Source organism: Zootoca vivipara, chromosome 8, assembly GCF_963506605.1.
Source record: "Zootoca vivipara chromosome 8, rZooViv1.1, whole genome shotgun sequence".
In the NCBI taxonomy this organism is placed as follows: domain Eukaryota; kingdom Metazoa; phylum Chordata; class Lepidosauria; order Squamata; family Lacertidae; genus Zootoca; species Zootoca vivipara.
In genome coordinates this window covers 87401105-87428255 of record NC_083283.1, presented here as the reverse complement: position 1 = coordinate 87428255, position 27151 = coordinate 87401105, and the positions used below count along the sequence as shown (strand labels likewise).

The 27151-nt window shown below is 45.7% G+C and overlaps 4 protein-coding genes across 11 annotated transcripts in view; 3 read left to right on the top strand and 1 right to left on the bottom strand.

Annotated features, from left to right (window-relative positions):
- The window catches only part of ADCY2 (adenylate cyclase 2), a 129736-nt gene extending 124399 nt beyond the window's left edge, over nucleotides 1-5337 (top strand). For 2 of the 4 annotated variants that reach the window (XM_060278172.1, XM_060278171.1), the window contains exons 23-24: nucleotides 3149-3273; nucleotides 4078-5337. In XM_060278172.1, the coding sequence (XP_060134155.1) occupies nucleotides 3149-3273; nucleotides 4078-4230 (278 nt within the window). In that variant the 3' untranslated portion in view covers nucleotides 4231-5337. The remainder of the gene's footprint in view (nucleotides 1-3148; nucleotides 3274-4077) is intronic. The other 2 variants (XR_004691663.2, XM_035101265.2) reach the window with 2 other exon arrangements.
- A 3332-nt stretch (nucleotides 5338-8669) lies between these two features.
- Nucleotides 8670-12123, top strand: CFAP90 (cilia and flagella associated protein 90). Its single transcript, XM_035101297.2, has 3 exons — nucleotides 8670-8945; nucleotides 10017-10133; nucleotides 11433-12123. Exons 1-3 carry the CDS (start codon nucleotides 8760-8762, stop codon nucleotides 11610-11612), a joined length of 483 nt encoding a protein of 160 aa, XP_034957188.1. The 5' UTR covers nucleotides 8670-8759; the 3' UTR covers nucleotides 11613-12123.
- Nucleotides 12124-12192: 69 nt separating this feature from the next.
- FASTKD3 (FAST kinase domains 3) lies at nucleotides 12193-23748 on the bottom strand. 2 transcript variants are annotated; one of them, XM_035101295.2, is made up of 7 exons: nucleotides 23658-23748; nucleotides 19030-20496; nucleotides 18534-18619; nucleotides 18035-18209; nucleotides 16919-16988; nucleotides 14344-14461; nucleotides 12193-13129 (listed from the first exon to the last, which is right to left on the bottom strand). In XM_035101295.2, the coding sequence occupies exons 2-7, from the start codon at nucleotides 20468-20470 to the stop codon at nucleotides 13031-13033; spliced, it is 1989 nt and encodes a 662-aa protein (XP_034957186.2). In that variant the 5' UTR covers nucleotides 20471-20496; nucleotides 23658-23748; the 3' UTR covers nucleotides 12193-13030. The 2 variants fall into 2 exon arrangements, with proteins under 2 accessions (XP_034957186.2, XP_034957187.2); XM_035101296.2 differs by having other exon boundaries at nucleotides 14344-14458.
- A 2216-nt stretch (nucleotides 23749-25964) lies between these two features.
- Nucleotides 25965-27151, top strand: part of MTRR (5-methyltetrahydrofolate-homocysteine methyltransferase reductase) — a 28103-nt gene continuing 26916 nt past the window's right edge. Inside the window, exon 1 of one of the 4 annotated variants that reach the window (XM_060278168.1) lies at nucleotides 25965-26050. The gene's annotated coding sequence lies outside the window, so the exon portion shown is untranslated. Of the gene's footprint in view, nucleotides 26051-26090; nucleotides 26439-26486; nucleotides 26626-27151 lie in introns of those variants that run through there. The other 3 variants (XM_060278166.1, XM_060278169.1, XM_060278170.1) reach the window with 3 other exon arrangements.

Here is a 27151-nt window from a genome sequence, read left to right as displayed (position 1 = left end):
TCTGAGGCATTAGCTACCCCTCCCAAATTGGTGTCATCTGCAAATTTAATGAGCACCCCCTCAATTCCTTCATCCAAGTCATTTATAAAGACGTTGACCAACAATGGGCCCAGGACAGAACCCTCCAACACCCCACTTGTCACTTTCTTCCAGGATGACAAGGAACCATTAATGAGTACTCTTTGAGTTCAGTCATTCATCCAGCTACAAATCCATCTCACAGTTAACCACATCTCCACAAGAAAGCCTTAATGAAATCAAGATATACTATGTCCACCAAATTTATACAGTGGAACCTCGGGTTGTGGATGTAATCCGTGATGGAGGCATGTCTGCAACCCGCAGCGTTCGCATTCTGAAGCGCCGCACTGGTGCCGGCGTGATTTAGCACTTCCGTGTATGCGCAATCGGTGAAAGCCAGAAGTAACCCGTTCCAATACTTCTGGGTTTCCCACAGTCCGCAACCCGAAAACGCGTGACCTGAAGCATCTGTAACATAAGGTATGACTGTAATTCCATCAAAAAAAGAAATCAGATTGGTCTGGCATGACTTATTTTTGAGAAACCCATGCTGGGTCTTAGTAATCACAGCATCCTCTTCCAAATGCTCAAAGTCCGACAGTTGAATTATCTGTCCTAGGACCTTTCCAGGTACAGTGGTACCTCTGGTTAAGAACTTAATTCATTCTGGACGTTCATTCTTAACCTGAAACTGTTCTTAACCTGAAGCACCACTTTAGCTAATGGGGGCTCCTGCTGCCACTGGAGCACAATTTCTGTTCTCATCCTGAAGCAAAGTTCTTAACCTGAGCTACTATTTCTGGGTTAGCGGAGTCTGTAACCTGAAGTGTTTGTAACCTGAAGCATCTGTAACCCGAGGTATCACTGTACTGATGTCAAGCTCACCAGTCAGTAGTTACCTGGGTCTTCCTTTTCTCCCTTTTTGAGGATGGGGACAACATTTGCCCGCTGTCAGACTTCGGGGAATCGGATCCCTTCCCCGGTGGCAATAAATAAGCAGATCAAATGAAAGTAGTGTTCTTATCAGTTAGTTTCTTTAATAATCACAGTGAGAGACAAAGCAATGCATATCGTTCTAGAAATGGCGTTACTCCCAGTTAAGGTGCACCCCCTCCGTCCCCGTTAATCTACATCACTCCTACATCGGGTAACCTGAGCTTGTTGCCGCTGAGCTCTCTGTTCTATCACTCTCAAAGCCCGTCTAGTCATAGGTGAAGGGGGGTCAGGAATGCAGTCCAAGGACAATGAATCTGCCACTTGTCTCTCTCCGGGTGTTTTCTCTTCTAGGTGTTCCTCATCCAGTATTTCCCAGCTTTTCCCCTCAGGACTATGCCCTTCCACAAGCCACTGTTCTAAGTCAATACTGTCCTGCCGTTGGGAAGGTTCAGGAGAAGGAAGGTTCAGGAGAAAAAATATTTCATGTTTAATGTAACAGTATTTTTCTTTCTGGGATTCTCACCGCCCACCCCCACCCCAGTTTGTATAATTCTAGTTTTGCTTGCTGGCTGATTCTGCTCATTTTAGTTACAGGTAGGTAGCCATGTTGGTCTGACGTAGTCTAAACAAAATAAAACAATTCCTTCCAGCAGCACCTTAGAGGCCAACTAAGTTTGTCATTGGTATGAGCTTTCGTGTGCATGCACACTTCTTCAGATACACTGAAACAGAAGTCACCGGACACTGTTAACGTCTGTAATTGGTCTTACAGGAAAAAGCAATGGGTGAGATGGCTAAAGATAGCTTTATCATGGCAGAGATAAAGATAGCTATCTCACCCCTTGCTTTTTCCTGTAAGACCAATTGCAGTCATTAACAGTCATCAGCAGGTTTACCACACCTATCAGCCAACCACCCATTCCCACCCCCTTCTGAGTAATACCCCTCCCCACCCTCTCACTATATATAAGGGTCTGGTGACTTCTGTTTCAGTGTATCTGAAGAAGTGTGCATGCACACGAAAGCTCATACCAGTGACAAACTTAGTTGGTCTCTAAGGTGCTACTGGAAGGAATTGTTTTATATTGTTTGTTCATTTTAGCTTATAGTGTCACCTAGTGGCAGAAGCAGGTTGTGGAAGAATGCTTTCAAACTAAGAGACACAGCATTGAATCGAAACAAAAAGCAGTTGGCTTTTCTGCAGATTGCCTTTTGTTCCAATTTAACGCTAAAGAGCGGATTTTCCGGGGAAAGTGGCAGGCCAAAGGCAGAACTACTGTGAACCATGCATAGAAAGCAGGAGACAAATGGAAAACCGCTTGGCCCCAGGCGTTCTAGTGTGGACGAGCCCCAAGTTGCCCTCAGCCACCCACTACTTTGGGATTACTTGTTGTTGTTTGTTGTTTAGTCGTTTAGTCATGTCCGACTCTTCGTGACCCCATGGACCAGAGCACATCAGGCACTCCTGTCTTGCACTGCCTCCCGCAGTTTGGTCAAACTCATGTTCGTAGCTTTGAGATTACAGTTGGATTACAGTTGCTTGCAAACACTTTCCTTCAGAAACCTGTAATGTGGAGCTTCTAAATAAAATAAATGAAAACCTTTTTTTAAGGCACAAAGGATACTTTCCCTCACAAAAAAGATGGGGCAACCTGTAAAAAGAAAGCTGTTATACTTTTAACAAATACTTTGATTTTATATATAGCGCTTCCTAATCATTCATTAGCAGAGCAGTGTTCAGTGTGTTCCAATTATATGACATACTCCTAGGAAACAAAAAGTAGGTAATACAAATCAATAACAAAGTGATACTCATTTCCACAGCAAATGCTTTACAGCTCTGCCATAGAAAGATAACCGTCAGTCTCATATAAATATGTGCTGATGGCACCGTAACACATTCCCTAGTATTGCCCATGTTGTTTTGTCAATGCATTAATACTTCTCAATTTTCCCATTATAATTGTTCAATGCTTATTTGATGGAATTTTGCCACTTCTTAAATGAACAATATTATGAATAAATTAAATATTAATTTGATCTGAATCCCAGCCATAGGAATTAATTCTGCATATGTGCATATGTGTTTCAAAACATTTATGTTTCCTCCAGGGAGCTCTGTGATTTGTAGCATTAAAAATATATATATTTGGTGAGGGGGACCACCCTTAATTTGCCATCTTCTTTACAGGAATTAACCATGGACCTGTAATTGCGGGTGTCATTGGAGCACAGAAGCCACAGTACGATATCTGGGGCAACACTGTAAATGTGGCCAGCAGAATGGATAGCACCGGTGTCTTAGATAAAATTCAGGTTTGGTTTCTATTTGTCTTTTTACTCAAGTGCCCCTGCACAGCAGGGGATTCTCCCCACGAAAGGTCCCTGGCAGGCTATTTCACACATGGGAGAAGCTCATCAAGTGAAGACTGCAGCAGCACAGCTGGGGGGGGGGACGGGACTTGTAGGTGAGTCAAAGGTTCCTTGGTTAAAATCTGATCCAAAATCCCAAAAACATTTTTTATTAGGTGGGTATCCAACAGGGTTGCTCAGCTGACAGGGAATCTACCATCGGCAGAATGGGGAGGAAATCAGTTTTCAGTAATCCAACTCCATCCACTCTCCATCTCTTCTTTTGAGGGGCCCATAATTCTCTGGAGCAAATGTTGGGGCTGTGATGGTGGTGGCGGCTGCAGGGTGGAGATGGAGGAACTGATTCCAAAGATGACAGCATTGTCTGTTGTTGTTGTTGCTGCTGCTGCTGTGCTGTTGCTGTTTTTTTATCCTGTGGATTGATAGAAGTTGTAGATATGCTTGGGGGTGGGTTAAATTTTTATTTATATATTTCAAAGTTTTTTAGAATCTGTTCAGTTCAAGGTGCTGTTTTTATCCTGTTGTGTAAATTATTTGTGGTGGATCTTCTATGATTGTATTCACTCACCTGTCCCTTAAGATAAGCAAAAAGGAGACCCTGTGCGAAGTAAAAGAGTCCTGTGAAGGATTTTCCTCACTGCTCCATCACTTCTGGACTTTGGGCAAAGAGGGGGAGGGAGGGAGGCAGGATTTGAGATTTCCTTTTCTTAAAGTGTGGTGTGCTTGTCTGTCTCTTTTGCATTTCAGGTCACAGAAGAGACCAGGAACATTTTGCAAACACTGGGCTACATATGCACCTGCCGAGGCATAATCAACGTCAAAGGAAAAGGGGAGCTTCAGACCTATTTTGTACATACGGAAATGACAAAGTCCCTCTCACAAGGGAATGTGGTGTCCTGAAACAGGCTCTCTGCTGCGGGCAGTGTTGCAATTTAAAAGAAGCATTGCCCATTTTTTCCTTAAGTCTCTTTCAGCCCATACCATGAACATGTGTGTAATTTTCTGGTACATAGAAATGTTGTTGTAGTCATATTTACGGTCTCCTTCCACCATTCTGTATCCAGAGACCTTAATAGTCTTAATGTTCCAGGATGGCTGGAACAAGGGATGCTCTGGGCTGGAAAGACTGAACAGCAACTTGCACTGTCAACACTTCAGTGGGAAAGAGAGACAATTTGCAGGAGTTGGAGAAATTAAAGGTCTGAGACCTTGGGGAAGACAGTTTGAAGAAAGAAAATAAAAATACAAAAAAAATTTATGGCAATAAAACTGGAGCTGCATGGAAAGTTGTGGGAAGTATGGTAGCTCCCCTTCTAGTCCTGAATTTGTAATCTCTAATTCTGTCCCTTCATCTACTACAACTAAGGTGTGTTCACTAGATGCCAGGGACAGGAAATGGAGCCCCTGGCTAGCCACCTTCTCAAAAGAAGTATAGATGAGCAGGACCAGTTTTGTACAAAATGTGTCCAATGTTTTGATGCCATTGTCTTTTGTAAGTTTAACTCATTAAAACTTTATATGTACTTTTGTCTTTCAATGTGAGGTTATTGTGACTCTTGCATGAATACATACAGCACCATCAAAGGCAGACCCAATAAGTTCACAAGTTATTTCTGACAGGAAGGGAGAGACTGGGCAGGTAAGCAAGGATAGATGTGAACTCATGCAGCAATTTATACTTTGCCTCTCTTATGGATAGCAACTTCACTTATTTCACCCTCCCTAGTGCTTGTTAGAACTAGTTCACTCTTTAAAAAATAGTAATGAAAGAAAATCATTAATTAAAATCTCCACACTGGGAACAGAATCAAGCAAATTGGGGAGGCAATTCAAGTAGCAACTAACAGAGTATTCCTCCTCACTAATCTCCCAGTTGGGTTCAACAGGAAGCAGTAACAACAGACGACATGTGAAAAATAAGTGTTTAATTTTAAAGGTACAAGAACCCTGAAAAGCTTTTAAGTACAGTGGTACCTTGGTTTTTGAACAGCTTAGCTCACGAAGAACTTGGAACCCAAACGCTGCAAAACCGGAAGTATGTGTTTTGGTTTTCGAACTTTTTTCGGAAGCCAAATGTGCTCCGTTTTGAGTCCTAAGCTTCTGTATTTACTGTTGCACTGCTAATTTGCGTCCCCTATTTTTAATTCAGGGACCCGGGTGGCACTGTGGGTTAAACCACAGAGCCTAGGGCTTGCCGATCAGGTCCACGGTTCGAATCCCCGTGACAGGGTGAGCTCCCGTTGCTCGTTCCCTGCTCCTGCCAACCTAGCAGTTCAAAAGCACGTCAAAGTGCAAGTAGATAAATAGGAACTGCTATAGCGGGAAGGTAAACAGCGTTTCCATGTGCTGCTCTGGTTTGCCAGAAGCGGCTTTGTCATGCTGGTCACATGACCTGGAAGCTGTACACCGGCTCCCTCGGCCAATAATGCGAGATGAGCACCACAACCCCAGAGTCGGTCAGGGGTCCCCTTTACCTTTTCCTATTGTAATTCGAGGCTTCTGTTTACAATTGCAGTGTTCTGAGATGGTATTTGGAGCTCATATTTTGGTGCTTTTGTTTTTGCTATTTTGCATTTTTTTGTTTTTGAGGCTTTTTCGGTTAATTTGTTTTTGTGACTGTGTTGAACCCAGTTCAGCTACTGATTGATTGATTGATTGTGACTGCAGAAATGGATAAAAGGCCCCATCCAAACAATGACTATCAGTGCAGGTAAACATTTTTTAAAATTTTTACCATCTACAATACTGTTTTATTTTATAGTACAGTACATTGTTTATTGCTTTCATTCATGTTAAATTGCTGTTTTAGGGGTTGTTTTTAAAAGTTTGGAATGGATTAATCCATTTTGCATCACTTTCTATGAGAAAGTGCGCCTTGGTTTTGGAACGCTTTGGTTTAGGAATGGACCTCCAGAATGGATTAAGTTTGAGAATCAAGCAACCACTGTAGTATTTTATACCTAGACAGGCTGGTGCTGCAGCTGCATTTAATTACAAACATGTTGTTATAAATCACTACAAATCAGCTCTCACAGAAAACAGTGGACTGAAGCAGTTTGATAATGACACTGTAAAACAGGAGTGGATACAGGATGTCAATTCTAGGGCATGGAGAGGAAGAATATGGAAGCAACTGCAGTTTGACTCTCTGTAACAAAGTTGCTGATATTATGTGCCAGTATCCACACTTGCAAATTCTGCTCCAAGAAAAGCTGATGTATGTTATGCAGCTTATTATGGCAGCCCAAAGGGCTAGACCAGGGGTAGGCAACCTAAGGCCCGGGGGCCGGATGGGGCGCAATCGCCTTCTCAATCCGGCCCACGGACGGTCCGGGAATCAGTGTGTTTTTACATGACTAGAATGTGTCCTTTTATTTAAAACTAGCTGGCCCGGCCACGCGTTGCTGTGGTTCTTTCCTGTGATTTCGCCCACTCTGTCCAGACACATGACTTATCCTGCCCCACCCTGTCCCGACCCATGAGCTATCGAGCCCCCTTCCCTCCCACCCCCACGGCACATCCATGTGACTGGCCCCACTCTGTCCCAACCCATGAGCTATTGAGTCCCCTTCTTCCCCCACCCCTCCGGCACATCCCTGTGACTGGCCCCACCCTGTCCTGACTCATGAGCTATCAAGCCCCCTCCTCCTCCCACCCCCCCACCTGAGCCCTCTGTTGTCTCCGGTGTTGGTCCCTCCCCCTGTTTCTCCATACCTTGGCCCCCACGCTTGTCAGCTTTTGGGTTCTATTTCCCAGCATGTACTTTTGTCTGAGCCCTCTGTTGTCCCTAGGGAGTGTTGGCCCCTCCCCCTGGTATCTCCACCCTTGGAGAAGGGATTGGCCACTGCAAATATCCAAGGACTTAAACTGGGGAGAGAAAGTGCATGGTTGTTGTTGTTTTTTAAAGATGCAGAGGCTGGCAATCAGTCATAGTATAAAGCTTAGGTTAAAAGGGGCACGACTGCCCTTACTTAAAATGGCCGCCGTAGCCTCACATGTGACACAACGCCCACTAAATTAAAAAGCAAAAACCCCTCGCCGTGCCCCCAAGTGCGTGTTAGGGGAAATGATGAACACTGCCTAATGCTGCCAGGCGTTTATTAATGCAGCTAGCTGCCAGGAGAGGCTTTGGGCTTGGGCTTTGGAGGTGAAATGGTTGTTTTGGCGGTTGGCCTACTCAGTTTTCCCTGTCCCAACCCACACCCCCACTGCTTTGGCTGACTCAGGGTCCTACCCCCCCCCCTCATGGCTATGTGTTTCCCCCCTCCCTTTGTTGTGCCTCATCCCTGTGCCCTATTCTCTTTGTTTTTCCCTGCTTGGCAATGCTGCGGCCTGTTGAAAAAGCTGGGCCTTGTTGCTGCAAAAGGACTGTTCTCAGTAGGTTGCTGTGGAATTTTGTGATGTCATCTGGCAGCGCAGCTGCTGGAGTCTTCAGAGCTTCTGGTGGTGACGTCTAATTTGAGCGCCACTTTTTGTGTTTAATCATTATTTTAGGTGTGAAAGGTGTGGTTTTTTGATAATTTTTTATGCCAGATTCCTCCCTGATGGGCAAGGTATGTTCTGCCCAAATTTGTTTCAATTTGGTTCACCGGTTATGGAGAAAGGCTGTTTCATCCGCGTGTGCAATGCCTACATTTTTTACATATAGATGCATCTCTGGGTTATTTGTGGGGCATAGGAATTCATTCATATTCCCCCCCCCCAAAATATAGTCCGGCCCACCACATGGTCTGAGGGACGGTGGACCGGCCCACGGCTGAAAAAGGTTTCTGACCCCTGGGCTAGAAGGACCTGTGTGCTGCAAGCTAAACTCCATCTTGGCACAGTGTCACCATCTGGGGCAGAGAGACGGCACACGAAACTGCTGTAATGCTCTATGGTTCTGGGTGCTCTTCAATAGCAGCTGCTGCTGAGGAACATCTGAGCCTCCCAGCAGCCTCTTTGTAAGCACAAATCAATAATGTCCACTTTCTCTGCTTGTTCAATCTTTAATGCCTTCCCCATTGCTTTAGCACCTTTGGCCCCTCTTCCTGGAGCCTGGCCGGCCTATCCATCATTGATGTGGGTGTCGCACATTTCGGAAGCTGTACAACTTCATACGGAAGACCCTGTCCAGTGAATTCATTCTCAAGCCCAGCTTTAGTGATCTTTGTCAGATCCAGTAATACTTGTGGCCTTTTGCTGCAATCTCTTCTAGACAAATTGGTTTTAAGCTCCTTTGTTCACCCAGAAGCAGCTTTTCTCAGCCTTCCAGTCTCCCTTATATGTTGTCTGACATCACAGTGAACACAGACCGTCTCTTAGTAACCAAAGAACTCAGCAGACGGGTGGGTGGGGGGGATGGCTGGCTGGCTGGAGAAAAAGCGGTTGCTGGAGCCCTGAAGGCAGGCCGCCTGCCTCCCAGCAAAGTTTTTAGGCTTTAGTAGGGAATGCAAGAAGGCCAAAATGGGGAAGAACTGGGAGCAGAAGAGGAAGAGTTGGAGGAACTGGGAGGCATCAATGAACAGCTAATAAGGAAACACCAGCTGCCACTCTCAGCACAGTCAGCCTTCAGCTATATTCCCCCCCGACGCAAAAATCCCCCTGAACTCAGCTATTTTCACCAAGAGAGCAAGGTGCGTAGAGTAGAGGGGAAGGAGCCGTCGTGAGGAGGAAGGAATCCAGATTTGAACTGCTGTTTTGCTGAAGGAACAAAGTGGGAAGGAGGGGGGAGAGAGTGAAAGGCAGCTCAAAAATTTTAAGCAGCTAATAGCAAATTCTAGCAAATGCTCTATTAGCAGCTATATCTGTGCTACAAATATTTCTCAATATTTGCGCACACACAACCTTCCATTGGTGCCAGCTCTGGACTGGCCCATTTGGAGAACGACTTGTCCAGACTTCCACTTGTCCTGTGCCGAGAAAGCATGGGTCCAAGCGGTTTTCTGTTTATCTTGCCGCTTTCCCTGGGAAAACCCACCCTTTACTGCTGGATCCCTGGAACATCAATCCCTGGAAAACCTTACTGCCGTTTGTTCCAATTCAGTGGTAAAGATCAGCTTTCCCCAGGGAAAAGTGGTGGGAGAAGTGGAGGTCTGCATGGCCCCTAAGTGGTAAAATGAGGGTCATTTGTCTGCTTTTTCTCCCTCACAAGCAATAGTCTGTATTTGTCCTTGGAGTCATTCTGCTGGTTCTTGTTTCCTTAGACTCATGTTTCTTCTCACTCCTTTGCTAGATCCTTCTGCTTACAGTGCCCCTCTCTGGGATCTGAGCTTCTCTGTCCCTTAGGAGCGCTCTCTGTCCTGCCCAGGAGGTCACTATTGAGAAGCTTCAGCGGCCTCCATCTTCACAAAAGCTCTTTAACCCATTACGTGATACATTGCTAGGGAAGAAGCGTGTTGCCCCGACCTGTGTGGGACAGTTGTAGCAAAGCCAGAGGTTTGCTCTCTGCTCACAAAGGCAGTGCTCCAATCTATGTGCAATTCTCGGCTCCAGATCAATTTCTAACACCAGGGTTGAATGTTAAAGTTTGTGGTTCTGCCGTCATGAAAAGCGCCTCTCCGTGATCCTCCTGCATGTGGGCATTGTGCACACAGCAGACTCAACCAAACCTCATTATATCTGTCAGTTTTATTGGTATGATTCTTTGTAACCTGTGTCATCTTGTCAGTTAACGGCATGGCATTTCTTTTCCCCTTTATTTTAAGCCAGGAATTGTTTCCCTGTACGACTGCATCTTTAAAAGACCCATGGGCTATGACGAAAAACTCCACCGCTGTGACAGAGAACACGCCAAAAGCAGAGGGCTTCATATTAATGATGAGGTGACCATAATGATGATCTCGACTAGACTGCATTTTGATGGCAATCACTATTATTTGTTCATCTTTCTGCAGCTCCCCTCTCTCCACCTTGGCCATTGGCCATGCCGGCTGGAGCTAGTGGAAGTGGCAGGTCATCAATAGCCGGGGAGCCACAGGCTACCACACCTGCCACAAAGTGCTTTACAAATGCCAAGTATCACATAGGTTTGAGGAGGCGACAAGAACAGCTGGTGGTCTTTGGGATGAAACTCTGAACCCACTTCACGGACCATAGCTGTGTCAATTTTACGAATGCTCCTCCATCCCACCCACAACAGTAATGATACTAAAGACTATAAACAATAAAGGTCACTGACAATGAAGGGCGACACAAATGCAAACCCAAAGCACAATCCCATGAAACACCCCACCACCATTCATAGAACCAGAGAGTTGGAAGGGCCTCCCAGGGTCATCTAGTTCAGCCCCCTGCAATGCAGAAATCCCGGCAGTTTCCCCCATCCAAATTCAAACCAGACCAGACCCTGCTTAGCTTTGCAAATGTGCTAGCAATTTCATTGCAACACAACAAGAAACCTTAAGTTACGTACAAGATACAACTCAAACACAATCAACGTAACCGGCTGCGTTATACCACAAATAAAGTCTGTTATTTACTGTATCATATGAACATATCAACAAAGGTATTGTAACATAAAATGTGGTGTTAGCTACCATAATGCTATAGATCCACTGTCATGTAACATCACATTTGAATTTATATCACTGATGAAGCCCAGAATGGCAAAACAAGGATAAAATATTCCTGTCAACCCTTGTCGTCTTATGGAATTACAATACCTACATATGGATTGTTTTTGGACTTCATGAACAAATGCAAATGGAATGGACTTTAGTATATGTTTGAACTTCTGCATTGTGGAATTACTGTTGTGGAATGGACTTCAGTATCTGACCCACTGGGTCTTCTGATCCTTCAGCTGAATTGTATGTCTCATCTTTGTTGATAACAGACTTTATTTGTGGTATAACGCAGCCGGTTTCATTGATTGTGTTTGAGCAATTTCATTGCTGCACCACTAGGAAGACACAGGCCTGTTCCCCACCCCCACCCCACCCCCCTCCACCCTGTTCCACCTTTGCTCTGGATGTGGGGCAAAAGTGGGAAGGCACCTGACAGAATGATACCACAAGATGGGTAGGGAGAGGAGGAAAGAACGTTTTGGCAGCAGCCCTGCACTAACCGCCCGTTTCACCCTCTTGCCATACTCATAAATAACATCTAACATTTCTTAACAGGAAAAAGCAAGGCCTATGGCAGTCTTGTCCTCCTCTGAATATGGGCGACGCATAGACAAGCCCATGGAGCAGCTGGTCCGAGACCACGTGCGCATTAGACACGTTCAGACAGAATTCTACAGGAAAAACGAAATAGCATGCTTGATAGAAAAATCATCCAGAACCATTGATGCAACCTAAGGCTCCTTGTTGTGGTTGATAGCAGGGAAGAATTAATTTGCCTGGGTTTTGTTTCTGTATTCTTTCCTGTACTGTGCTACTGGGATTTTGGGGAAATTCCAATCTTGCATCCTATCATCTGATGAATTCTTTGCAGGGTTGCTAAATTAAGTGAGGCATGTCTTACTTGAATGTGCCTGTAACATGGCAGCTAACAGCATTCTACAGGGAGCATAAGCTCATAATGCAATACTTGGGGAAGAGGGCGCAGTCACTCCTATGACAAGGGGGTTTCCGCTAAAGCAGCCATGTGCTTATATGTGAGTACTAGACTCAACCATTTCTTATGACATGCTAATAATATGCAGGTTAGAGCTTAGATTAACAAATCAATGAATGTTAGATCACAAATGAAGGAGCTGACAACATGCTTTTGCTTAATGTGTCTTTGTGTCTTTTCTCCCCTCATTCTTGGAAACAAAATCTTGTTGTGTGTCTCATCGTTACCATGTCTTAGTGTCAACAGTTTAGTATAAAGCAAAATTCTTCATCCATGCATTCAGAATTCTCAAATGATGATAAATCTGCAAAATAAAGCAGCTTAGGAAAAGATATGCATTTATTTGACAGTACAGTATGCACATCATGATTCACAAAGCCAAAGGCAGCCCACCAAACTGGGAATGGAGCTGTGTCCAAGTTCAGGGGTCACCCACCTCACATTCAAAGGGTGTTATGGCACCTGCAAAGGCCTTATTTGCTGCATCTTAGATGAACCATAACCCCCCCTCCCGATTCATTTGTAATAAAAGCTAATAGTATTTTAGAAATCTGACATATGAACCAAAATATACAAGCAGCATTCTTCTATTTTTGTGTGAGGAACTAGCCTGCTCCAACCCCTCTCACTTACTTCCCCACTCTGGTCTGGGAAAAAATCCTGTGGGTGCCCAGAGGGAGAGTTGCCCAAGTAGTGAGGTGAGGGGAAACATAAGTGCTCTTTGAGAGAGGGAACCTAGGCATTTGTAGTCTGTGTGGGTGTAATAAAATATTTTCTCCCCAGATTTATTTGGGAGGAATACAGTCGCACTAAAAAAATAAATTTAGTTGTATTTTACAATCTTTTTGACACATTCTCTTTATGTATTGTTAGAGGACGGAGCTGTTCCACAGTGGAACGGTCTCAGGAGGTGGTGGACTCCTTCCTTGAAGGTTTTTAAGCAGAGGTTGGATCTGTCATGGATGCTTTAGCTGAGATTCCAGTACTGCAGGGGGGTGGCCCTTAGGGTCTCTTCCAGCTCTACAATTTGATAGCTCAATGACTGGCCCAGAAAACAAGATTCAGTTTTTTTTAAAATCACAGTAGCTTAACCAAGTCTCGAATTTAAAATAATAATAATCTTCATAGATCTGTCAGCATCATTTGGATTCTATTTCAATCACCAGCTGAGCCTGTAAGAGTTAGAAAAAATTTTCTTGTGCAGGTATTCCACTATATCACTTCTGGTCTTCAGTGACTCAAACTCAAAAAATGGAATCTGAAAGTTAAAAGGAAGGAAGAATGTATTACTGAAAGCATTTTTCAGGAAGCAAACTCAGATCTTTCTTCTGTGAGATCAGAGGAATTGGTCTGTTGCTTATTTTTTCTTATACATATATTGTATCCTATAGTTTTTTATATAAGAAATAAAAAGAGCAATAAAAATTGATTAAAAATCAATCCACAGCCAGTATAGCACACCACAACTGATACAACAGGCAGAAAAACCATTGCATGGTCTGCTGAGTGATCTTCTAGTGGTTCACGGCAGGTGGGAGAAGTTTGGAAACTACTTTTATAGATCTATTCCATCTTTGGGAAGCCTTATATACACCTAGGTAGAATTCTCCTAGCAAGTCCCATTCACCTGTGGGGAGTGAACCACCCAATAAGAGTACCTCTGCCTCATCTGGAATGAGTTTCCATTTATTAGTCCATTACTGTGACCATGAATTGTTTCAGGATGGCCATACCCTTGCCTGAAGTCAGCGACAAAGAGATAAAGTTGGGCGTCACCTGTATATTGGTGACACTTGACACCAAATCTCTGGATGACCTCTTCCATCTACTTCATGTATATGTTCCACAGCCTGGAGCAGAGTGTGGAACCTTGTGGGGGCCCCAAGCAAAGCTCCCGTAGGGTCAAGCAGAGCTCCAACAGCCCCACCCTCTGGAACTGCTCCTCCAAATAGAAGCAGTGCCTTCAACACTCAGCTCAGACAGACTGTTCAGAAGGATGCCATGGTCAACAGTACTAAGAGCCGCTGAGAGGTCTGAGGAATCCAGCAGAGCCACACTCCCCTGCCCTTCTCTTTCTTGGGAAAGCTCATCTTGTGGTGACCAAGGCAGTTTCTCTGTGCCAAAGCCAGTTCTGAAGCCAAATCAAAATGGTTTAAAAAACAAAACAAAAGAACACCCAGCTTCATCCAGAAGTATCCTAGCATTTGCCAGCTGCCACTCTCTTCAGCAACTTGTCCAGGAATAGGAAATTAACCACTGGCCTGCAATTGTTGACATTTTCCAGGTCCAGATTAAGCATTCAATGGGGGTGGGTATCAGCTCTTAAGAGCCCAAGCGTCAAGAGAGAGTCTGAGGCAGCAATAGGGATTTCCAGTGCTACCTGCTGTTCACACTATCTTGCCCCAGCTGCAATTTTCCATTCTGCTTTGAACAGCAACCATTTGATTCACCCCCACTGCTTCAAACATTTACCTGCACAACTTTGTACCCGGCTAGCTGCAGGTGCCTTTGCTTAATGGCCTCGTTTCCAAGAAGATTGTGACTGTTGGTGCAAAATCTTCTTTGATCATCAATGCAGAGAGCTATTCTGCTAATCAAACACAAAATAAGTTTAAATATTTATCACATTTGAATCAAACATGACATCCTGCATAGTTGTTGCTTTTTAGGATATTACATGTCTCGGGTAATACAAATACCTGGCGAAACCTCCATGGTGCAATGTGGCTGCCATTTCCCTGTGGTGGGATGTCATAATGCTGTATCATATTGCTGTACAGTGGTACCTCGGTTTATGAACACAATTGGTTCCGGAAGTCTGTTCATAAACTGAAGCGAACTTTCCCATTGAAAGTAATGGAAAGTGGGTTAATCCATTCCAGACGGTCCGCGGAGTAAGCGTTCATAAACTGAAGCGAACTTTCCCATTGAAAGTAATGGAAAGTGGATTAATCCGCTCCAGATGGGTCCATGGAGTACTTAAACTGAAGCGTTCATAAACTGAAGCATGGGTGTAATTGGTTCCGGAAGTCTGTTCATAAACTGAAGCGTTCATAAACTGAAGCGAACTTTCCCATTGAAAGTAATGGAAAGTGAATTAATCCGTTCCAGATGGGTCCGCGGCGTTCATAAACCGAAAATTCATAAACAGAGGTGTTCATAAACCGAGGTTCCACTGTATTGCTGTATTTTCTTACACACTTCTCACTTCCACATAACTTTCCATTAATGTGCTTTGATACAGCATTTGAACCACAGAATCTTGTGAAGTACCTACAGATGAAACTCAAAAAATTAGAATATCATCGAAAAGTTCATTTATTTCAGTAAGTCAACTTAAAAGTTGAATCCAATATAGGAGATAGACTCATGACATGCAAAGCGAGATATGTCAAGCCTTTATTTGTTGTAATTGTGATTATTATGGTGTACAGCTGTAGAAAACCCCAAATTCACAATCTCAGAAAATTAGAATATTAAATGAAATCAATAAAACAAGGATTGCAAATAGAATAATATTGGACCTCTGAAAAGTAGAAGCATGCATATGTACTCAGTACTTGGTTTGGGCCCCTTTTGCATCAATCACTGCCTCAGTGCGGCATGGCATGGATGCTATCAGCCTGTGGCACTGCTGAGGCGTTAGGGAAGACCAGGATGCTTCAATAGCGGCCTTCAGCTCTTCTGCTTTGCTCGGTCTCATGTCTCTCATCTTTCTCTTGGCAATGCCCCATAGATTCTCTATGGGGTTCAGGTCAGGCGAGTTCGCTGGCCAATAAAGCACAGTAATCCCATGGGCATTGAACCAGGTTTTGGTACTTTTGGCAGTGTGGGCAGGTGCCAGGTCCTGCTGGAAAATGAAGTCAGCATCCCCATAAAGCTTGTCTGCGGAAGGAAGCATGAAGTGCTCCAAAATCTCCTGGTAGACAGCTGCGATGACCCTGGACTTAATGAAGCACAGTGGACCAACACCAGCAGATGACACGACTCCCCAAATCAACACAGACTGTGGGAACTTCACACTAGACTTCAAGCACCTGGCATTATGTGCCTCTCCATTCTTCCTCTAAACTCTGGGTCCTTGGTTTCCAAATGAGATGCAAAAGTTGCTCTCATTAAAAAAGAGGGCTTGGGACCACTGAGCAACAGACCAGTTCATTTTTTCTTTAGCCCAGGTAAGAAGCTTCTGATGTCGTTTCTTGTTCAGGAGCGGCTTGACAAAAGAAATACGACCTTTGAAGCCCATCTCCAGGATCCGTCTGTGTGTGGTGGCTCTTGATGCACTAACTCCAGCCTCAGTCCACTCCTTGTGAAAGTCCCCAACACGTTTGAATGGTCTTTTCCTGACAATCCTCTGCAGACTGCGGTCATCCCTGCTGCTTGTGCACCTTTTTCTTCCACACTTTTCCCTTCCACATAACTTTCTATTAATGTGCTTTGATACAGCACTTTGGGAACATCCAACTTCTTTTGCAATGACCTTTTGAGGCCTTCCCTCCTTATGGAGGGTCAGGTCAGCAGCCTTTCCCATGATTGTGATTCCTACTGAAGCAGACTGAGAGACCATTTAAAGGCTCAGGAACCCTTTGCAGGTGTTATGGATGGTTGAGTAGCTAAACACTATTCTAATTTTCTGAGATTGTGAATTTGGGGTTTTCTTCAGCTGTACGCCATAATCATCACAATTACAACAAAGGCTTGACACATCTCGCTTTGCATGTCATGAGTCTATCTCCTATATTGGTTTCACCTTTTAAGTTGCATTACTGAAAGAAATGAACTTTTTGATGATATTCTAATTTTTTGAGTTTCACCTCAAGATCCCAGGGGAAGATCCCACAGGAGGAGCACACCTTGCCATGGGTCGGTGGCACAGAACAAGTTCTTTGAAAGTGGTCTGTGTCTCAGTGCCATTGTTTAACTGAAATGTTTCTGGAGTCCTGTGGGATGCAGCCCCAGGGAAGCAACAAGCAAAGACACAAATTGAAAGAGCAGAAAAATTGTACACCACTTTCACTACTCTGTTTATATTTAGCATCTTGCTTACCTTTGGTACGCCTCTTCATGTCTATTAGCTGGTAGTACAAATCCTTCATCATTGAGTTTAATCTCAATATCTGGTGCGAGGAAGGAACAAGAAAAAAGTTACTATGTTTCTATAGCAGGGATGTCCAACAGGTAGATTGCGAGGGTTCTGTGGTAGATCACTGCTCACCCCCCATCCCCGAAAAAAAAAAAAGGCCCAACAACTTTGGTAGATCACTGCCAGGTTTTTTTAATAGTGGGAGTAGATCTCAGTCTCTTGAAAGTTGGACATGCCTGTTCTATAGCATATACAGGCCCGGCTCTAGGGGTAGTCTCGGTGGCGCGGGGTGCTAGGGCGCCGGGCCGGCAGGCGGGCGCTGCCAAGCCGCGCGGAAGCCGTGCTGTGCACTGCGCCCGCCCACTAGGGCGGGGGCGCCGGAGCAATCTCCGCGTCACGTCGCCAGGGTGCCCGACCTGCTTGAGACGGCCCTGAGCATATACTATATATGCTGTGCCTCTTTTTGTTTGGGAAAAGCCACCCAAAATACTTGAGCATTATTCTTTTCCATCTGGAACGTGGAAAGCATATGCTTCTTATCTACACTTGACATGAATGCAAAGTATGAGATCTGTTAAAAGAAAACTATCTCTCATAATAGAAAAACATGAAGTATTAAAGGTAGCAAGAGGATAAAAGTATCGTCTATATCCTATTTCCAACTCATTTAGTCTGCATGTGGATGGAAAACTGGGGTGGGGGGTGGATGGGTCAAAAGAGAATTTCTATGATGGTAAGGACCCCTTTTCCTTCTGCAGAATAGTATAGTATCTGGCAGTCAATCGGACACTGACACACACAACCATGGGAATTTCCTGCAACATGATGCTGAGCAGGGAGGCATCTGGCAAGTAACTCTACTATTTAGGAGAAGAAATCATGTCGGGGATCAGCTAAAACTTTGTGAAGGGTTTGTTTGTTTGTTTTTGTTTGCTTGTTACTGCATTCATTCATGCAAAGTACAGGCCTGTTGAAGATGAACACAGCATTGCTTTATACACTGAAACAAAGCAAATTTCATAATTATGGGACTATGACATTTGCATTCAGCAAGACATGCATTAGCAACAGCTTCCCTACCCAGAGTATAGCAGTACGGTGTCAACACGTGAGAAGCAAAATATATTCGGGCCCCCAAGAGGTCAGTGAGGCCAGCCTTTACTCTGTTGTAGAGGTGACTTTCTACCAAGGACTCCATTGAATGATCTGGCGTGAGAAAGGACTTGACAAAGTACTTGGGAAGGAGTTGGGGACCCTATTAAGACAGGAGAGGAAAATAAGCAGTTTCTTCCTGCAGGTAGAAATACTGATAAATATGCAAGCAGTATGGCACAAGGACAGGAATGCAAGTTATTTGCAGTCTGCTTTTGGAAGGTCCTTCTATAGGTACTCCACTGAACTGAAAGCTCAACGGAACACTAAGCTACCAGCAAAATTGGGTATGACTGCTGCTATTGACAGTTACTAATTAGCATCATTACTTAAGGCTGCTCGTATTATTATGGAACACTGTTGCCTATTCTGAATAAACATGCACAGGATGAAAACATGCACAAAAAGGAATAGCATATTCTCATACCTCGTAGGAAGGACACTCCAGTGTTGCTGTTAGAAATAGCTGGGTCAACTGAGAAAGAACAGACTTCTTCAAACCAGGTCCTTCAGCTGCGATAAAAAAATCGGCGGCATCAAGAAAGATGGTTACACAATTTATTTCCCTTAAAAATAAAAAAGGCTAAGAAACACAGCTGCTTAAAGCTATTTGCTACGCTTTCATTTAACAGGAAAGCTACTACAGCCACCAAGGGGAGTGTAAAGTAAGATTGCTACCAACTCTGCTGTACAATTAACCAAATAATGGGAGGTTGCCCCTGAGCTCCTGCCCCACTTCAATCCTACTGCAGATATACAGTAATTTCCCAAGGTCTCTCCAAGACCCACTCCTGTTCTCCAATGTGAATTCCCAACTTCCATTACTAGCCCATGTGAGTTAACAGTGTTACCAGAGGCTTGTCACTTATTTGAGGTGACATTTCTGAACATCCACATCCCTAGACAAAGAGTGATATACTTACCTTGCAACTGCTGCAGAAAATAGGGACTAAACACTTTTGCCAGGAAATTCAGGGGATAGCGTTCAACTAGGGTGCATGCATGAAGAAGGCTCAAGAACACATGAGGCTGAAACTGGGCCGATCGCGTGCTGAGTATCCTTTCGAGCTTCTGGAAAAGAGAAGGAGCACACGGAGGCAAATAGTTGAGTTTCCCAAATGGAATAATCTGCTCCGCGATCTGAGCAGTGGTGAAGTTGTCAGCATTGTAGATGAAACTCTCTGCCACTGCATTGAAGATGCTTTTAGAAAGGATGCGCTTCCTGCTGCAGAACTGCATGACTTTGGAAACTGCACTGGGATGCATGGTGAAGGCGTGTTTGGCAACATGTCTTTCTAGAGCTTCAGTGAAGAACTGGTCGTTGTGTCCAAAATGAATGAAAGCCTCCAGCACTTTTTCTAGCTCATTATCCGTGAAATGTGGGACATGCCGTACTGAATGCTTGCAAAGCTTTATCACTAGAGGAATGGCTTGGGTTTGATCAAGAACCACCAGAGCATTTAACACTGTACTTGTTATTTCGGGGCTGAACTGAGGAACCTGAGTTACAGCTAAACTGCTCATTTTGTTTAATAGGGCTTGGTATTTTCCTCTCTCCCCGACACCCAGCTGCAGCATTTTGTAGACCATGGCCATTTCATCAGCCTTCCAGTCCTCCAGGTTTGTACTCTGAACTTGGTCCATAATTTGTTCCAGAATAGCACAGCTTGGACCCTCTAGATTGAACAAGGATTCTCCAAGAACACACAGATTTCTAATAGTCATCTGGCCTTTATCCAGGCGTTCTTGGCTCTCTGACACCAAACGAACCATCAAGGTACTCCAGGGACTCACACGTAATTTTATCAAAGCATTTAGTGAATTTACAAGAGCAGATTCAGACAGGCTTGGTGATTCTTGTTCCAGCTGGAAGCAAAGTGACCTGAAGACTTCATCCTCCATCACCTCTTCAGGATTCTTCAGCATACTGTCCTCCAGTTGAACGTCACAGACCCGCTGAAGGACAGCTGCCACCATGGTGTCAGATAAACTTTCCATTGTGCTTACAAATCTGAAAATGTCTTTGTATGAACAGAAACAGTTCAACTTCTTCAAAAACACTTGTTCATCTGTCCATGTGCTGCCAGATTTTACACTGTTACCAGCTTCTCCACGGAGTTGCACCATGCCCGTAACATAGCCGGGGTGATTTCCCAGTTCCATATGGTAGTTTCTACAAGTCGTGCACTGAAAACCACAGACTGAACAAACTGTTTGCAATGTTGAAGGACCATGGGGACATAACCTGAGCTGCCTAATTTGCTGGCCAAAATGGTTCAAGGCTGTGCCTTGAGTTAGCAACTGTCTACATGCTTGCAGTCTAGAAATAGATGCCTGGAAACATCTAAAATTCATGGAAGCCATCTCAGGTCTGCTTTGAACATTTCTCCCTGAAAGAAAAACAACAACTAAAACTCAGTGTCACTACAGATATATCCTGGTTAGCCTTTGAGAGCTATTATTTATTTATTTATTTATGTATTTATTTATTTAAAAAAAACAGCTTGAAAGGAAAGGTCAAGAGATGGCACACTGAGAACTGTGTCCATCCCATAGCTCTACAGAAGGGGAGACGAAGTACATAACACGGTACTGTCCACAGAATCCAGTGTCTTAATCTCAACTTTCCATATTCATGGAGAAACACAGTTCTAGCCATTATAGATGCAAAGCTATGCTTCAAAGTGTGATGGGCAGTGGCTGTTGAAATTCCAGGAGCCTAGAGTAAGGTTCAGCTTTTCTTATTGTAGCATCTGGATCGCCGGGCCAGGGCATGGAATTTACATTATTAAGCATGGAATACTAACTTCTTTACAGTGAGCAAGAAGTGAATAAATAAATGCACTGAGCTGAAATTACAGGCAGACTGACGATCAACTGGCCCATGGCCTAAGTATTAATCAGACTCCTTTACTGGCATACACAGTTTACAAGGATAAGTCAAAGTGTAAAATTGGCATCTGTTCATGAAAACAGATACTTTAAGATAAAACTGATAGAGACGTAATAAGGTTAAAAAGTGCCTCTCAAGTCTTACAGCGACATCATTTCAGGGCATCTCTCAGAAATTTTGCTACATTCACCATAATGTCAGTAGAAAGGAAACCCTGGATAAATCAGAGCAATTAAACCTTTCTTTCAGCATGAGATTTAAATATTTATTGCAGATTTTTGCATAAAAATGGGCAGTAAAATAAAACATGTGCAATTGTTTCAACCTGTTTTATACCACAAGGACAATGCCTTTCTAAATATGGGATTTTCAACAAGCTTCCTTGCATCAGCAAGATGGCATGAAGTTACATCTTGCAACAGGAAAAGCTCTATGTTGTATAAGTTAAGTAAATATGGAGTGATCTGGCCAAACGAAGGTTAGATCCCCAACCCCAATGAAGAGCAAGATTTATGGGCTGTACTGCTGAGATTTTGGAATTCAATCTCTAGAAATCTGTGCTTGTTTGAAATGCTTCTGACAGTGACCTAAGTAAACGGTACCAGTATGGGCAGCCAAGGAAATCAGTGCATGCAATTGATCCTATAGAATTATAATAGAATGTTAAATCCTTGTGCACTCTCAGTCTTGGGAGGACTGCTGGCCTGTGAGGGTCACTCACCATTGCTTGCCATACCTTCCTTAACACAGATGCACATTGGTTTGCCTGCTACTGAAGGAGAGCATAGAACTGGGAGAGCTGGTTAGGAGGGCGAATTTCCTTGCCCACCACCACAAGCATTTGTTAGACTTAAGAGCCTCAGTAAAAAGGAGCCATAAGACATCCAAACAAACATCAAATCAAACTGTACTACATTCTGGTACAAACACTGCATGCTATATCTCTTGGGCTGAGCTGTGGGGAAAACATGACTTCAGTTATGTTCTCAAGAGGACCCCTCCCCACAACACAACACCAGCTGGGTTCTACCAGAAAATATTGCATTACATTATGACTCGGGTGAAATCGATCTAAACTTCAGATAGACAGATCACTTGCAGCTAAAAGCATTTGGGGGGGGGTTGTCATTAAAAGACAAACATATGTGTGTGTTTAAAACATAGATAATTATAATAAAAACAGCAAGGCAGCAAAGAGGGAGCCAATTTGGCTTCCCTATGCAGGGAGTTCCAAAGTTGCCTGGGAGGAGCCACCACCAAGAAGGCCCTCTCCTGTGTCCCCACCCAGCGGGCCTGTGAGGGTGGCAGGCCTGAGGGAAGGGCCCCTTGAAACTCAGGCAGGATTGTAGATTCTACAGTGTGGAAGGGAACTGGGTCTTTCAGACAGCCTGGACCCGCCCTGTGTCGGGCTTTATAGGCTGTAACCAGCCCTTCAAATGGTGCCAGGAAAGGGAGTCCTTCACAGGAGGCGCTTCATCCCAAGGTGGTGGTGGTGGTGGGGTTTCATGGTAAGGTTACCAGTTTTTTTTTCCAATGAATCCGGGGACACTTTAAATAAACAAACAAACAGATAGTGTGTGTATGTGTGTGTACATACACACATACACACACACACACACACACACACACAGAGAGAGAGAGAGAGAGAGAGAGAGAGAGACATATATATACTCTCTCTGTGTATAGCATATATAGAATTATTTTTTTTAAAAAAGAGAGGACAAAGTTATTAAAAAATAGGAAGTAATATCTTCTCTGTTGCGGCCTTCCTCTGGGTCCCGGCCTTTCTTGGTGCGCTAGCCGTGCTTCCCTCCCTCCTTGCACTACGATCCCCTACAGGCTTACTCGGGAGTAAGCATTAGTAGAAACCCCCTCGTCCTGCTGCTGCCCTGCCCGCCTGTCTGGGCGTCTCAGCGGGTCCGGGGAGGAGGCGCACTCGGGGCGGATCAGCTCGTCTCCTGCTCGCCTCTCGGGCCACCGACGAGCTAGCCGACACGTCGAGGAGCCCAAGGGCGAAGCTGAGCAGCTGCTGCAGCCGCCCAAACCCCACCCGGAGGCCGAGCTCCAACCTCAGCAAGTGCTGCCTCCATTGCTGCCTAGGGAGACCCCGTCTCTCTCGGCCAGGCGAAACAGGGCCTGCGAGGCTGGCGGCAAAGCAAGAGGCCCAGGCAGCCAAGGTCACCTCCTGGTCTGGAGACCCCGCCGGAGGGAGACGGGCCTGTTTCCTCGCCGGAAGTCCCCAGACAGAAATCCGGGGGCAGATTGGTGAACCGTCTGGCGAGCCTGGTTCATGGCCCAGACTGCGCCTCGGGATGCCTCCCGGCTCTGCCCTTCTTCGGAGACAGGGCGCCCACGAAGGCGGCGTGGCTGCGGCCCAATCGGGCGCCTTCTGTGGCGGAGGCAGCGCTCTGCACATGCTCAGACGCGGCATCCAAAGCCCTGTAATCCCGCGCGCGAACGGTCGGAGGCGAAGTTTGGGCCTCGCGCGGATCCGTCGCCCCTTCAGGACGCCGAGAGGCGAACCTCGAGGAGGGAGGACGCCCGCGGGCCTAGATAGAGAGCGGGCCGAAGGCGAGGCTTTGCCTGGCCCCCCGCCCCTTCCCTCCAAAGGCGACCCCCGCCCCGCCACCCTCTTCGGGGGCTGCAAGGGAGCCTTACCCGCTTCTTCGTTAGCCTCCGCCGCATCTGTTCCATAGAGACGGAAGTGGCGTTTCCCCCTCCACTACCCGGCTTCCGGTTTGGGCTCGGCCTACATTTTTGACAACAGGAAGCGGGGGTTGAAAGGCACGACCCCCGGAAGTGAAGGGGAGGGACTTCGCCGGAGCAGGGCCATTGAGCGAGATCGGACTTTCGCAACCTGATGAAACTGGACCACAACTCCCATCATCCCTAGCCAGCCAGCAGGGATGGTGGGAGTTGGAGTCCAGCAGAGTCTGGGGAAACCAGGGTGGAGAGAATTTCTGAGCCTGGACTCCAGAGCTTTGCCGCCCGTTTCTGATGGTGGGATCCGAATACTCATTTTTAAAACACTGATGGTTTATGTGCAAGAATAAAAGGGCGGCCAGAGTGCTTTAGAATTGAAGGGAAGGCAGAAGGCTCACCTCCGACTGGGGAAATGTTTATTAAGTGGTGTTATCCTTCTAAATTGTCCAGTAGCACCTTAGAGACCAACTAATTTTGTTCTTGGTATAAGCTTTCGTGTGCATGCACACTTCTTCAGAATTACGGAAACAGAAGTCAGCACACCCTTATATATAGTGGGAGGGTGGGGCATAGCTGTCAAGTTTTCTCTTTTCTCACGAGGAAGCCTATTCAGCATAAGGGAATGTCCCTTACAAAAAGGGATAACTTGACAGCTATGGGGTGGGGAGGGGTTTTTCTCAGGAGGGTAGTAAGAGATGGGTGGTTGACTCAATGGGTATGGTAAACCTGTGGACAACTATTAACGATTGCAATTAGTCATACAGGAAAATCATTATTACATTTTATGCACTGCCCCTCATCCGAGGATCAGGTTTGCGATATAAAAACAGCAAAATGAACATAGAACGAACAAATACAACAGCAGTTTAAATGTCCAGAGGCTGTTTTAAATTTGCCAAAGACCCTGGCCTTCCCCGTGCCTGATGGCTGCAGCCCATGAAAGCTCAAGCTTCATGAAGTGGTGAGGTCTTTAAAGCACCTTCATTATACACCTTTAGGTAAAGGTACCCCTGACCGTTAGGTCCAATCGCGAACAACTCTGAGGTTGCGCACTCATCTCGCTCTATAGGCCGAGGGAGCCAGCGTTTGTCCGCAGACAGCATGACTTCTGGCGAACCAGAGCAGCGCACAGAAATGCCGTTTACCTTCCCGCCGGAGCAGTACCTATTTATCTACTTGCACTTTGATGTGCTTTCGAACTGCTAGGTGGGCATGAGCAGGGACCAAGCAATGGGAGCTCACCCCGTCGCAGGGATTCGAACTGCTGACCTTCCGCAAGCCCAGGGCTCAGTGGTTTAGACCACAGTGCCACCTGCATCCCTTTAGGCAGTGCTCAAAGTTTCTGGAGGGATGCAGTGGGACACAAGACCCTAAACATTTTGGGAATATAAGTTTGGCCTCCTTGAGGGGAACTATTTCAATATGTGTTGGGGGGGGAGCACTGCCTTTAGGCACCAGTCAAAATATCCAATCATAAGCTTTATTAAATGTGTTGTGGGGTCTGTGGGTGTTTTGTGTGATTACCTTGTGTTTTTTGTTGGGAAGGGTCCTGTGATCTGCGGCCAGTGTACAAGCTTAATACCGGTAATTAAGAATTCCATTGTTTCTGCTGGAAATCTGAGCCAGGGTCCCAAATGTTTCCCAGAATGCTTGCTTACATTATACGGATTAAGGCAGGCATCCCCAAACTTTGGCCCTCCAGAAGTTTTGGACTACAATTCCCATCTTCCCCAACCACTGGTCCTGTTAGCTAGGGATCATGGGAGTTGTAGGCCACAACATCTGGAGGGCCATAGTTTGGGGGTGCCTGGATTAAGGCATAGGCAACCTTGGCTCTCCAGATGTTTTAGAACAACTCCCATGATCCCTGACCATTGCCCCTGTTAGCTAGGGATCATGGGAGTTGTAGTTCCAAAACACCTGGAGAGCCAAGGTTCCGCTGGCAAACACCTGAACCTCAAGATGTGGCGTTGCAGACCTTCTCCCCCCTGCTTTGGCCTCCCAACAACAACGGCCCCGTTAGGCAGGCTAGGCGGGGAGGCAAGACACTCAGGCCAGCAGCGTGCGTGGACTGGAAAGTCCTGCACTCTGATGAGTTGCAGCTTGGAGTTGAGTCTTGTCTGGAGGCGGGCGGGCGAGCGAGCGAGCGAGCGGTCGAAAGGAACCCCGAAGCATTCCCTTCAAATCCCTGGGGTTACTAGTCTATTTCTCAAGTCTATGGTTCGAGGGCCAAGAGCCCAATCGGGTGCCTTGCCCCGCCCCCTTGTTTCTCTGACTGGCAGGTCTCCTCTTCCGCTCCTGGCGGGAGATCTGGCCGAAGGCAGCGCTGCTTCTCGTGTTCTTCCCCGGTGAGCGACTTGCAGAAGGCCGGCCAGAAGCTCGGTGTGCCTGGAGAGGCGAGGGCGGGCGAAGCGGCGGGGAGGAAGCCGGGAGGGAGGCCCCGGAGGCCCTTGGGAGCCAAGCCTCGGCCTGCTGCTGGCCTGGCCGCCAGGACGCGGAAGCGGGAGCCGTGTGGCCCTCTCTCTCTCCTCGCCAGGGTCCTCGAGCAAAGCCAGGCGGGAGCTGCTCCCGAGGGAGCTGGACTTCGGAAGGACCAGGCGGCAGGCTGAAATCTGCAGCCGGCGGAGGGTTTAGGTCAGGGCAGTTTGCAATTACGTTTTTTAGGGTTACTCTTATATTCCATGGCAGCTCCCAGCTCATGCAAAGTATCTTTCAAATCCGGCGTTTTCTTCCCCGGTGAGCGACTTGCAGAAGGCCGGCCAGAAGCTCGGTGTGCCTGGAGAGGCAAGGGCGGAGGGCTGCTGCTGATACAAGCAGTCTCTGTGGGAGGAAGCTACACAAGGATTATTTAAGTGCTATGCTGTATATTGCTCCAAAATGGGATCCCATCCCAATTTTATCTGATTCAGGTTAAAAAGAAAAGGTTGTGTACTCCTCTTTTATATAACACTTGATTGTGGTAAAATCTCCATTTATGCTATCAATAAAGGCCATTAATTTTAAGTACCTTTAAACATTGTATTTGTTTTAAAGAATAAATAAGATTTAAACATATCATCCTTTAGATCAGGCATCCCCAAACTGCAGCCCTCCAGATGTTTTGGCCTACAACTCCCATGATCCCTAGCTAACAGGACCAGTGGTCAGGGATGATGGGAATTGTAGTCCAAAACATCTGGAGGGCCAGTTTGGGGATACCTGCTTTAGATGTTTGGATAGGGTTGCCTTGTCCAGAAATGCTTTAAGCTGAAAAGTGCAGAGCGAAGGTGCCTGCTTGATGTCAATAGGCAGGGAGTTCCAAAGGGTCGTGGGTGCTGTGGCCATGCTAGTTCCACAGATTGAAGTGGCCAAATGGGCCCAATATGGAGTAAGGCAGACCCGTAAATAAACCACCTCAAGCCATTAAAGACTTTATATACCAATAGTACCTCCATTTTGTTCTACATGAT

Bases quoted from the DNA above. Each gene is read 5' to 3' on its own strand.
- CFAP90 (XM_035101297.2), top strand. From the start codon at position 8,760: ATGCAAGAAGGCCAAAATGGGGAAGAACTGGGAGCAGAAGAGGAAGAG. The intron at 8,946-10,016 runs GTGCGTAGAGTA...CTTTATTTTAAG, and splicing joins ATTTTCACCAAGAGAGCAAG to CCAGGAATTGTTTCCCTGTA. The intron at 10,134-11,432 runs GTGACCATAATG...ATTTCTTAACAG, and splicing joins GGCTTCATATTAATGATGAG to GAAAAAGCAAGGCCTATGGC.
- FASTKD3 (XM_035101295.2), bottom strand. From the start codon at position 20,470: ATGGCTTCCATGAATTTTAGATGTTTCCAGGCATCTATTTCTAGACTG. The intron at 18,210-18,533 runs GTATGAGAATAT...CTGTCTTAATAG, and splicing joins TGGAGTGTCCTTCCTACGAG to GGTCCCCAACTCCTTCCCAA. The intron at 13,130-14,343 runs GTAAATGTTTGA...TTTAACTTTCAG, and splicing joins CCGGGTACAAAGTTGTGCAG to ATTCCATTTTTTGAGTTTGA.